Raw genomic sequence first — 12,867 nt, 5'->3', positions numbered from 1 at the left:
TACAATATGATCTTAGCAAACACAAGAAAGACATAAACGACGGAAGTCAAACCAGTATTGTGCATATATTTTACGTACTAAACATGAGATGTAACCATCAACACTTAAACCCGGCCAAATGTTGTACTACATTGACCACCAACCTCAAGTTTTGGATATGAACTGGAACGAGAGGACCTCAAAAATTCCCCTGAATCACAAACAATACTATTAATCTTAAGTACGCAGAAATTAATAAATCACAAATCATAAATGTGGAAATGCGAACGGTTTAGTAACTTATGTTAAGGTGCTACTACCATCATAAAATGACTTTGGCCGAGTTGAGATGTTTTCCAGCTAATTAGCCTTGTTTAGCCATTGGGGCTCTACCACTAGGCACTGTCAGGGGAGAGCAGAAAGCGAGAGAAGAGTGCTATGATAACTCGGTTGTTAGGGAGTTTTCCACTTTGTGGTTTCTTCCTATGGGTCATGGGTTCAAATCCTGTCACATGCAAATGTGGTAAGGGGACTTTAACAATATTATACCCATCTACACATGGGAGAGCAAACCCTTTAGGGCATGTCATGATTCGAACCTCGGTGGACGCAACCTGGTAGACGCATCAAAGTTGTGGGTGTTAGCCATTTATCCGCTATATTTTTAAAAAAAAAATGAGCCTTGCTTATATTGAAGTACACAAACATTGAGTTGATATGATTTATTATCCCAAAAACAATGTATACGGACGAAATTAAGGATATGCGTTGTTACATCAAGATTCGGAAATAAATACGGAATAAACTAATTTGTGGTAAAAAAACGCAAGTGTGGGATTAAAAGTAAATAATCTCGGGGGAAGCATACGTACCGCCCGTAATACGTATGTTAGGTATTATAACACTCACATCCCAAATACTCAGTATCTACATTTACTAAAATTCAGGATGTAAAATGAAAATTTTTTCTTCAAAAAGTTGCAGTACGCAACATTTCCCATAATCTCGGGTATGTAGGATATTTATATCTATACTAAATTGTAAAATACATGATTTTCTTTCATTTTTTTAATAAAGAATTGATCTACCAACATATCCTTTCTTTTTTATTCACTAAACACTTTACATTAATAACCAACAGAGGCGGTTCTCTTTAGGGGCCCGGGCCACCGCCGTTTTTTCGTTTAGTAGTACTAATATACACGTCCCACAATCCAACGGCTTTTCTCTTGGTATATTCGTAAGCCTCTGCAGTTTTTTATTGGTTAGAAACTATGTATTAGTATTTTGAATGGAAACTCAGATTATTAGTGTTATTTTTGTTTGACCCGACCCGATTAAATGTATTGCATGACCATAATATAATACCCGGAACATAGGGATGGCAAAACAATTTTTTGGCCCCACCGCTAAAAATTTTAAGATCTGCCACCAAACCATCATTGTCACCGCTGCTACCTATAAGTTTTAGCCTAGTGGTAAGACAAACACTCGGTGACCTTAAGGTCTCAAGTTCGATCCCCGTTGGGCACAAAAAATAATTCCTTTAAGGTACTCGTTACCAATGAAGCCTAGACGACCCATATGTGAAGTTTAAATACACAGGTTCGACCATTTGGGGTGCCCAGATCATGTGGGGATTAGGATAGAGGTATTTTACCGGCGTCATATGGTTTATACGGGGTGGGTCGATAGGTATCAAATTGTGGTACCGGGGCTAGGGTTCCCGATTTCCTTTTCTTTTTTAAGTTTTCATCACCGCCGCATATATGTCTACTTAAAAGTAAAACATTTTCATGGATTATGGGAATACGTTTATTTCTTTTCAATTATTTTTGACCCAGTGAAATTAGAAGGGAAAAAAGTCAGCCCAATGCAATGTTGATTTGACCCAATAAAAATCATAAGCCTATTTAGTAGAACATTAGGGGGGTGGGAGTGGATGTGGGGTGGTGATCGGTGAACCCCGGCCCCGCGTGGGAACACCGCCGCCAGGGGGTCGGGGTGGGGAAAGGATGGCCGAAAACGGGGAAGGTAGCCCGAGGAGAGAGAATTTGACGTGGGGCCCGCGCGCAGGAAATGGACTAATAGTGGCTGGACACGTGGCGAGGGGGAGCGGGGTCTAGCTAGCCGTTGCCTTTTTTTTTTTCTTTTACTTCTTTCTCTATATATATACACTCTTTTCTTCCCAAAACAACATACAACTACTATCATTTTCACTACATTTTTATAAAATTCAAACACCCCAACCTTTTCATCACTAATTTCTTACACCAAACACCAAAAAATATGGCTTCCAGTATTTTGGATAATTCGAGCGACTCTACCGACGAATCAAACGATAGCTCTATGGAATTCTTTGTTAACGCGTTACACTTTCTTGAAGATACGACAACTTCTAGTGCTCCTCAAACTCGACGGTATACGGACCGGGCGTCGGGAAATTGGTCTTGCCACTCTTTTGAACGATTGGTTCGTTCAACAACCAAAATACGAAGACGATTACTTTCGAAAGAAGTTTCGAATGGACAAGACCATGTTTTTAGATATCGTGCGCGACATTGAAGCAAACTTCCCGTATTTCCAAGAACGTTACGATGCAAGAGGAAGAAAAAGTTTTACGGCGATACAGAAATGCACATCCGCCGTTAGGCAACTCGCGACGGGTAACGCACCAGACGAGTATGACGAGTACTTGTGCATGGCAGCCAGAACCGCATGAGAGACCCTTGATTATTTTTGTGACGCCATCATTCGGTTGTATAGCCGAGAGTACCTACGCAGGCCGACGTCACACGACGTTGCACGCATCTTCGAGGCCCACGAGCTTCGACATCATATACCTGGGATGCTTGGTAGCATCGATTGCACACATGTCGAGTGGTCGGCATGTCCTAGACGTTTGAGAGGGCAATACACGAGGGGTGACCACAACGGTCCAACTATTATGCTTGAAATCACCGCGTCACAAGATTTGTGGATTTGTCATTTTATATATGTTATTAAAAGCTTCAGCTACTCTGCCAAACACTTAATATATTTGCTACCAGCTTTCAGCTACAGCTTACAGGTAACAACTACCAGGCACGAGCTATCAGCTTATCGCTACCAGCTAGTTTTGTCAAACATACCCTTGATTTACACCATTCACGTACATGGCAAAATTTTTAATCAAATTATGAAATAATTTCACATCATTTTTTTATCCTCTCTTAGTTATATAGCGAAAGACGTCTGCCTCTATATATATGTATATATAGCTGCCTCTATATTTATGTATGTATATATGTACTGAAAGCGGCAGAGAAGCAATAGACCCGACCCGAAGGTAGGGTCTAAGTAGACCCGGTTCCTTGGTATATCTACTCCACATATCCCCTTGCTTATTTTTAACCGACATTAATATATCCGACCCGGCGGTAGGGTCTAGGTATACCCGATTTGTTCCAATTACTCTACATATCTTATTTGCTAGTCTTGGCCGACCCCTTTTGTTCGTTGCCTCCCCGAAACGAAGATCCATTTGCTAGTCCTACCCGGTTGTGGGTCTCGATCCGGCTGTATACCGAGTGTATCCGGTGGTTAAACATATCGTGCTTTTATTGTTTCACTCCGATCCAAGTTCATATCTCACCTAGTTGTAGACCCGGTCATGTTTTCCATCTCGCCTGGTTTTTCATAACAACTTTTTTACATTTCGTCCTGATGCTCAATCTAAGCTTTTAACCCCCGGGTATCTGTTCGGGATCAGGAATCATCTCCCGCAAACATATGTTTAGTACTATAAAAGTATTTCTCCATCTAATATTTCTCGAAAAAGAAGTTGAACTATTTAGAATATTTTCATTTTATTTAATATTTTAAACATATGAACTTGATATACATGTTATAATACCCTTATCAATTTGTATCATCTATCATTTAACTACTAAAATAGCTCTATTAACCTTACGTCAATTAGCTACATTACTCGTCGACGCCACACCACCACTAGTCACCGTCATCACATGTCACTGCCACTATCACATAGGCGCTACATCATGGGGATACCTCTCTAATATACAGATGAAGTTTGCACAATATACCCAAAATCAACCCTTTATGCATATGTGTTTGCTAAGATAAGTCTTTTAATGTCATAAAGAAAGTTATGTTGATAGTTATAACTTATATAAACTATTTTGTCTTTTTTAACGACTTATAAACTATTATTTGTTGGTTATTATCACTTTCGGATCAAAAAGATCCATTAGCCCAAAGGTATATAAAAGAAATATATATTGTCCACACAATATTATTATATTTTAACAGTTTGGGAGAGTTAAGAGAAACCAGTTGACATATATGCATGTATGATTAAACAGAAACCAGAGTTGACAAGAATATGCGTGTATGATTAAACAGAAACCAGTTGACAATATTTTGATTAGTAAATATAACACAATTGACAAGAGAAGGATACAGTTATTGAAATGGTACCTCTCGGCATCTAGCGCGAAAACTGTTTATATGAAATTACTTGTGTGTTATAATTTAAAAATTTTAAGAACCTTTTACATATCTCTTATGTAAATGATATCATATATGTCATTTACTTTTTCTTTTACAATATAATGTAAACATAGTTATGTGAACATAGAAATAGTCATTTACTTTTTCATATATACACATTAACCGGGGTATCCTTTTTACCCAAATGTAAACATAGTTATATAGAAATAGAAATAGTCTACACCTTTTATTTTTGTTGGTATGACACAGTGTATTATACGGCGTTAGATATATCAAAGTCAGCCAAAGGCTAAAGAAACTTCAAGTGTTTTAATTATCAATCATTGCATTGTCCTATTTTTGGTACTATAAAAAGCATTTCCCTCATCTCATTTCTCAAAAAAAGAAGTTGACTTCGGTAATATACCCTCCATTTCATTCACTATTTTAAACATCATCCCTTCATATCTATATTATTTTATAAAACAAATCTTTTTTTTTTCTTTTTAAACTTTCTGCCTTTAAAGAAACCAAAATATCCTTATTTTTATAACTATCCTTATAATTTACACCATGAAATACCTACATCACCCTTTACTACACTACCATTTCACATCAAATACCTTTAAATTAATAACCACACGTTAACTTCATCATCACCCGTCGCCGCATTGTGCGGATATCCCTCTCGTATATCTATAATGCTCCTATTAATTTACATGATCTATCTCTTAACTTTTATATTAATTACACTAATCCTTTACACTAACGGCTAGTAACAACCGCCGCCACGACTACCACCACTAACCGCCTCCATCACATTGTAACCGCATTGTGTAAGTATCTCTTAGTATACAAATAAAGCCCTTTGTGCATATGTGTTAGGTGATATGCCATCAATCTTATAATTTCATATAGAAGTTTATGTTCATAGTTATTATAACTTATAAACTAATATTTGTGGTTGGTTGTGCGCATGATATTGATCTTAGACGTTTATCTTTATTACATTATAAAAGTCATATTATTTTGTTGAAAAGTTAAAAAAAAGTTTGGAAATAACCAATTTACCCTTAACGAACTCTCTTTCTCAAGTAATTATAAAATTTACCTAATTGCCCTTGATAAACTAATTTTTCACTTTAAACTCTTATCTTATAAAAATTTTCCAATATCACCTTTACATTAATTACATATACATCAACCCACATCATTCGATGCCGCCAATACCGCCGCCACCAACACTACCGGTCGCCAATCAGACCACCGTCGCTACCATTTTCGTCGTATCGTGTGGGTATCATGCTATTAACTAACGCCTTTATTAGTCAGTGCCAATCTACTCCAAGTTCAAAAAACTCCATTAGGCTAAGTATATAAAATATATATTGACGCAGCGAAAAAAAAGATAAAAAATTGGACCTGTTAATTCTAAAAATACCCAGGAACAACTCTTCTAATAATCGTTGATTTAAAAGAATACTGATAATTAGGCAATTTCACTCACTAACACACACTTGTGTATACGGAGGAAAGAAAAGAACATTTCATATCATCAAAAACTTCACAATAACAAAACTTAGATCCCTATTTATAATGGGATTTCATGACAAGAAACCGAAATAGTTAATAAACTAAATTAAATACATAGGAAACTAAAGAGCCTAATAATAAATAAAATAAAATTTAGATTATTCCGTAATAATCTAGATGATTCCGCATCATTCTCCCCCATTTCAAAAAGAACTCGACCTCGAGTTTTCCTTTAGATCAAGCTACCCGGGTTGAAAGGGATATCATGTCGATTCATTTTAATTATTCTGTTAAACCCAACATAGTTTTGCTTGTGTGTAGCTTTACGTGGCACACCATATAATTTTAACTCAACATCACATGAGTCATGCATATAAGATAGCCTAATGGAAAAATTAAACCTTTGAATTCCACACATTTTTCCACCATCCACGTTATTAATAAATATTTTGAGGTTGACCATTGTCTGTCCATCCAATCCAAGACATCCTTTTGTAGACTTCATAGGTTGAAACATTTATATTTTGTAATGCATCATCGGCCTTTAATCTAGACAAATAATTGATAAGCCCAACAAAAGCACATAATGCAATATCTTCATGAAGCACTTCACTAAATGTAGAATCTGATGCATTAGTTGAAACTTGTAAGTAACCTTTGAGTTGAATAAATGTTTCAGTTTTAGAATAATCCATAATATCAATGGTCATAATTAATGCATCATCTTCATATGGACCAACCCTCTCGTCATCAAACTCGATAAAAGTCGGAGCACCCATAAGTTTAACAAACATATTTTTAAAGTTGAAAAACTGCAGAAACTTCGGATAGGAATATCTACCTCTAGAATGCTCCAATTGAAGATCCCAACAGTCAGATTGTGCATCAATGAGTCTTGGATCACATATCCAAAAATTAGCGAGATCCAACGGTGAACGAATCTGTATCGCCTCTTTTCTCGCAACTGCGCAAGGCTGTACGAAAATAAACGGATTCTTGGGTATTTTCCGAGTTGGCATGAGATCTTTTTCATTGATCTTCTCGTCATATGGACAATCATTAGACCCGAACCAATTGTACCAATCCTCATCACTGTATACATCATACACGGGTTGTGAATCATAGATTAAATCGTCACAATGAGACATTATCATCAGGAATTTTGGCTCTAATACCAACTGACGCAGAGAAGAAAAAAGATAAATAATTGGACCTGTTGATTCTAAGAATATCCAGGAACAACTCTTCTAATAATCGTTGATTCAAAAGAATACCGATAATTAGGCAATTTTACACACTAATACACACTTGTGTATAAGGAGGAAAGAAAAGAACATTTCATATCATCAAAAGCTTCACAATAACAAAACTTAGATCCCTATTTATAATGAGATTTCATGACAAGAAACCAAAATAATCAATAAACTAAATTAAATACATAGGAAACTAAAGAGCCTAATAATAAATAAAATAAAATTTAGATTATTCCGTAATAATCTAGATGATTCCGCATCATATATTATCCGCTCAACTTTATTATATTGGGTTTAGTGCGTCGAAATATAATAAACTATGCCCAAAAAAGTTATAGTGTGCACGAACTAAGCCCGACCATTATTTATGCACGAACTTGTAATAAAATGTTTATATCATGCAAAATGTATACGTGACAACTCATATCAGCTACGTGACACTCTATATCAGTTGTCACGTGCAAGTTTTTGATTGGTCGGCCATGCTTTTTGCATGATATAAACATTTTTTACTAAATTCGTGCATAAGATAAAAGTCGGACTTAGTTCATACACACTATTCCTTTTTAAGCATAGTTGATTAGATATCTACACACTAAACCCTATTATATTCAACATTTGGGGAGAGTTAAAGAGAAACCAGTTGACAATAATATGTAATGTATGATTACACGAAACCAGTTGACAATATGTACGTTTATTAGTAAAGATGGCACAATTGAAAATCAAGGAATATAGTAATCTTAATAAGTATGATGATGATGATATTTAATGAAAGTAGTTGCTAAAATATTCCTATTAGACACCCTACTACATGTGTTAAAATACTGATATATGCTGGTATATGTATGCAAGTGAGGCGAGATAACAAATCAACATCTTTCGAATTTTAAGATCCACCTACAAATCAATCATCATATCACCATCATCACCACCACCACCACCACCACCACCACCACCACCATATTACATACTTTGGCCGGTCGCCGGAAAACAAAAAATCCATACAACCACTTACAAAGTCACTTATGGAAGGACTAAAACACTTAAAAATTCCGCTTGAGAAAATAATGTTAGCCACCAAAAATTTCAGTGATGACACTTTCATCGCAGAAGGTGGTTTCGGGAAGGTGTATGTAGGAATACTCACGCTATCCGAGAAGCAGATCAGAGTTGCTATGAAGAGACTGAATCGTCAATTTGGACAAGGGAATCGTGAGTATTTGATGGAAATTCAAATGCTCACATGCTATAGGCACAAAAACCTCGTTTCCCTTGTTGGATTTTGTGACGAGAATGGAGAAAGTATCTTGGTTTATGAGCATGTAAAACATGGAAGCCTTGACAGACATCTAAGAAATGCTAGTGAGCTCTCCTGGATCCAACGTCTCAAAATAAGCCTCGGGGCAGCCCGTGGGTTTAACTACCTACATTATGAGGTGGGTGCTGAACATAGGGTTTTGCATCGCGACATAAAGAGCCCAAACATTCTCTTAGATGAGAACTGGGAAGCAAAAGTAGCTGATTTTGGGTTGTCCAAAATAGGTCGTTCAAATGTAGAGTTCACGTATGTTGTCACCGATGCTTGTGGAACCATTGGCTATATTGATCCACGATATTTAGAAACCGGCATTCTTACCAAAGAATCAGATGTTTATTCCTTTGGTGTGTTGCTATTTGAGATATTAAGTGGAAGGCATGCATTTATATCTCAAGATGGGCGTGGTTTACTTGCTAACATTGCCAAACAGTCATGTGAGAAAAACACATTAGATGATATCATCCTTCCCGATCTCAAGAATCAAATGAGAGAAGATTCATTGAACGTGTTCACTAAGGCTGCATATCAATGCTTAAAAGAAAATAGAATTGATCGCCCAACAATGGGTGCGATTGTGGAGAAACTAGAATATGCGTTGCTACTCCAAGTAAGTGTCTCTATATATAAGACTAGGTTTTTTACCCACGTGTTACCTGGATTCATTAAGCAGAATTCATCATTTAAGAGCCTTTTAAAAATATTTTACATACTATACATATATATCTCATCTAACATATATAGCCGGATAAAGATCAAAAGCGAGTTTTTTTTACTTGTTTTTTTAATTTTATTTTGTTTTTCACTCATTCTTTCTTTAATTAACTAACTCTAAAAAAAAGAAAATTAAATTTTTTTATTTTTTAAAGGGAGTAGCCCATAAGATATAGACGAAGCCTGTGAGTCTATAGCGGAGCCATGATGGCATAGGGTGGAGTCCGTTAGATAGATCACCCATAACCGATCACCCCATACACAGCGGAGCTAGGATTTCATGTTGAGGGGGCTTAGATATATTAAAATGTACTCGTAAAGAATATATAACTCGAACAACGTTATTATTTATTATTACTATAAAGACAACTATATAAACTTTAAATGATAAGTAGGTAAAGTTTACAAGTATACACTAGTTTCAACAAAAACTAATCTTCAAACTTGTGAATATACTAGATACCAATCAGAGATTCAAGTAAATTACATCAACATATTTGATAAAAACACCATCACATAACGAACTATATCAAGATTTTGTAAAATAAAAACACTGATTTCTTGATCTTAGCAATTCATAAGGAAAACTATTACATAAGATATTGCAGTTTAGAAGGGTAAAAAATAATTATATAATAGATGAAATAAATTAAAAGAAATTACAATCATATGAGCATATAGCAATTCGTAAAAAAAGAAAATAAATACAATAAATTGATATACGATAGAAAAGTAAAAAACAATAATAGATACAATGATATAAAATAGAAGACATAATCAAATGGAAACAAATTAAATTTCTGTTTTGAAAGAAACAAACAAGTTGTAGTTTGGGGGCACATTATGTAGACCGGATAAAAATGTTTCTAAACAACATGATACTTTGTTGAACATGGATGAATGGGCTTAAAGAAATAAAGGGGGCTTCATACAATTTTGATGGATATAAACCATGTACTTTAGTTGTAATTTGGGCCAATGGGGGAGGCTGGACACCCCTTGGTCCCTCCCCTCCCTCCGCCTCTAACCCCATATCACTTATCATTTCCACCAACTACGTACCCTTTAGTAATATCCTTATTGCAAGGTCTGCAACTATTCCACAACATTTATTCGGGTAGGAACTTGGGGAAAGCAAATTGCCGGTCAGAATAATGATCAATGGTCTTTTAAACTTGAGGAAAATCATAAACTCCAAAAGATAATAATTGATCATGGTGATGTAATCTACTCTCTCATGTTCACCACTCAATGTGGAGGTATCTTTCACACTTCAAACAAGGTTGGTGGTTCAGCCGGTGGAGACATTGTTTCTAAGGTTAGCATATCTTATTAACCTTATTACTAACTAATGGATAGTATAGATAGATATTTTTTTGCGAACATGCATAATGTTGGGCTTTTCTTATCCAGGTCATGCTTGATGACGACGAGGAAATAATTGATATCAAAGGAACCGTTGCTACCCGAGGTGGTAATACAGTTATATCATCACTTACGTTTGTCACGAACAAGAGAACCCATGGGCCTTTTGGTCGAGCATCAGAGAACGTTTTCACTATCCCTTGGGAAAAAGGCTCGTTAGTTGGTTTTTATGGCTTTGCTGGCGATTTTATTGATGCCATTGGTGTCTATTTGAAAGCAGATGCTGAAATCATGAATGTTGGATCATCGGGAGCAGATTACAATCCGCCTGGACATAATGGTTGGTCTTATGAAATTGAGAGAAATCATCATCTGAAGGAGATAGTCGTTGAACATGGCCATGGTGTATATTCTCTAACTTTTACTTCACAATATAAAGGGTTAAAATACACATCTGCAAAAGTCGGTGGTTGGTCTGGACCGTATGGTGAAGATAAAGTTTCCGTGGTAAGGAGTTTTTAACTCAAAAAGTAAACTCACCTGATCATTAAGAAATTGTCTTTTTCATATTTATTTTAATTATAGAAATTGTCTCCATCATGGATGTCCACTAGCAATTTTTGTCCCTAAATTTAATAGATTAGAGTTTTAGTCTGAAACTTTTCCCAGTCAAACACTTTTGGTCATGAGCCTTAATGCTTGTATAATATGTCATCACGTGCCGGTCACGTGATGAATAATTTCGTCTTTTAGTGACACAAGGACCAAAAGTGTATGTGTATCATGTATGAATGTGAGTATGTATATATGTATATGTGGCACAGGTAACATTGGACTGGGATGAAGAAATTATTGGCATCAGTGGAACAGTTGCGGTATCTGAGGGAGTTTATGCAGGTTACATAGTCATTGCATCGATATCATTTGTGACGGACAAAAGAACACATGGGCCTTATGGCACAGAAAGAGGGACACCTTTCACCGTACAGTGGGAACATGGTTCTGTTGTTGGATTTTATGGCCGTCATGGTGCTTTTCTTGATAGCATCGGTGTCTATTTGAAGGCCATGTTGTAAGATGAATGAAATTCCTTTTGTATTTGTTGTCTAATGTTTATTTAATTGTCAGTTTAGTTGAAGTTTATGTCCTGTTTTCAGCAAAGTTAGTTTTTCCCTTTTTCCCTGCTAAAGTCTATTTAAGGACTTAGTTGTAGCCATTTTCAATGAATGAAAGAATCAAATCGGTGGAATTTGATCAATTGCTTGTCTTCAACTTTCTTTATTCCAATAAATTTGGCATCAGAGCAATCCAGGTTTCGATCCTCAAATCCTCTCTTTCTCTTCGTACTCCCCATGTTCAAAGGAGAGAAATATCATTTGTGGATTCTCAAGATGGAGATGATGTTTGCGTGACAATAAGAGCTTTAAAACTTGGTGGAAAACGGTTATAATTAAGGAACTGAACCCAGCACTGGTCGCTAAAAGTGTCTGGAATTGTAATTCAAATGAGGTCTTTTGGTGAAACAATAACCGAGAAGACAGTCGTTAGTAAATTTCTAAGGATTCTAACTAGAGACTTCGACAGCATAGTTTCTGCTATGGAAGAATCCAAGGATCCTTCAGATTATACTTTTGATGAATTAATGAGCTCATTATTGTTAGCCCATGAAGACCGGATAATTAAGCAAATCCTTTGAAAAGGTGGACGAAAAGCTTTTCAAGCGAAAGGACAGCATTTTTCCAAGGGGAAACCAGAAAGTTCTGGTGGTCGTGGAAATACCAGAGGTGGTTTTCAAGATTAGGTGTAATAAACTCCATTATGCGTAATAAACTCTCAAATTGCATGTATCCGGGTATATGAAACAACATATATAAGCTCCGATTTGTAACTTTTGATTGGTCGGATACTACGATCCAAGATTTAGAAGTTCGTTATATATAATGCACGGGACATAAGTTCGATACATAATATGAGAATTTGTGTAAAGTTGTTTGTAGTAATCTGTTTTATTTACACTAGATTTATCACAACATTATTCAGTTTGTAAATGAATATGGATCTTAATTTTTTAAATTAAAAGAAATTATTTAAACAAAGAAATAAACCATTTTGACTAAATCAAAATCATATGTTGCGGCCAAAACTACTAAAACAAGCAAAAACCATATCAATCAACGTAAACAAAACTACTAAAACAAGTAAAAATACGATTAA

The 12,867-nt window shown here is 35.8% G+C and overlaps 1 protein-coding gene across 1 annotated transcript; it reads left to right on the top strand.

The window, feature by feature from the left end:
* The first annotated feature begins 8,326 nt into the window (after nt 1-8,326).
* On the top strand, nt 8,327-11,911 carry LOC122586709 (probable serine/threonine-protein kinase DDB_G0278521). The gene is made up of 4 exons (XM_043758696.1): nt 8,327-9,184; nt 10,376-10,606; nt 10,702-11,160; nt 11,478-11,911. The coding sequence occupies exons 1-4, from the start codon at nt 8,327-8,329 to the stop codon at nt 11,727-11,729; spliced, it is 1,800 nt and encodes a 599-aa protein (XP_043614631.1). The 3' UTR covers nt 11,730-11,911.
* Nucleotides 11,912-12,867: the final 956 nt, after the last annotated feature.

Source organism: Erigeron canadensis, chromosome 2 (genome assembly GCF_010389155.1).
Source record: "Erigeron canadensis isolate Cc75 chromosome 2, C_canadensis_v1, whole genome shotgun sequence".
Taxonomy (NCBI): Eukaryota; Viridiplantae; Streptophyta; class Magnoliopsida; order Asterales; family Asteraceae; genus Erigeron; species Erigeron canadensis.
Note: the sequence above shows the minus strand (reverse complement) of the source record. Positions and strands in the feature narration are given on the sequence as shown.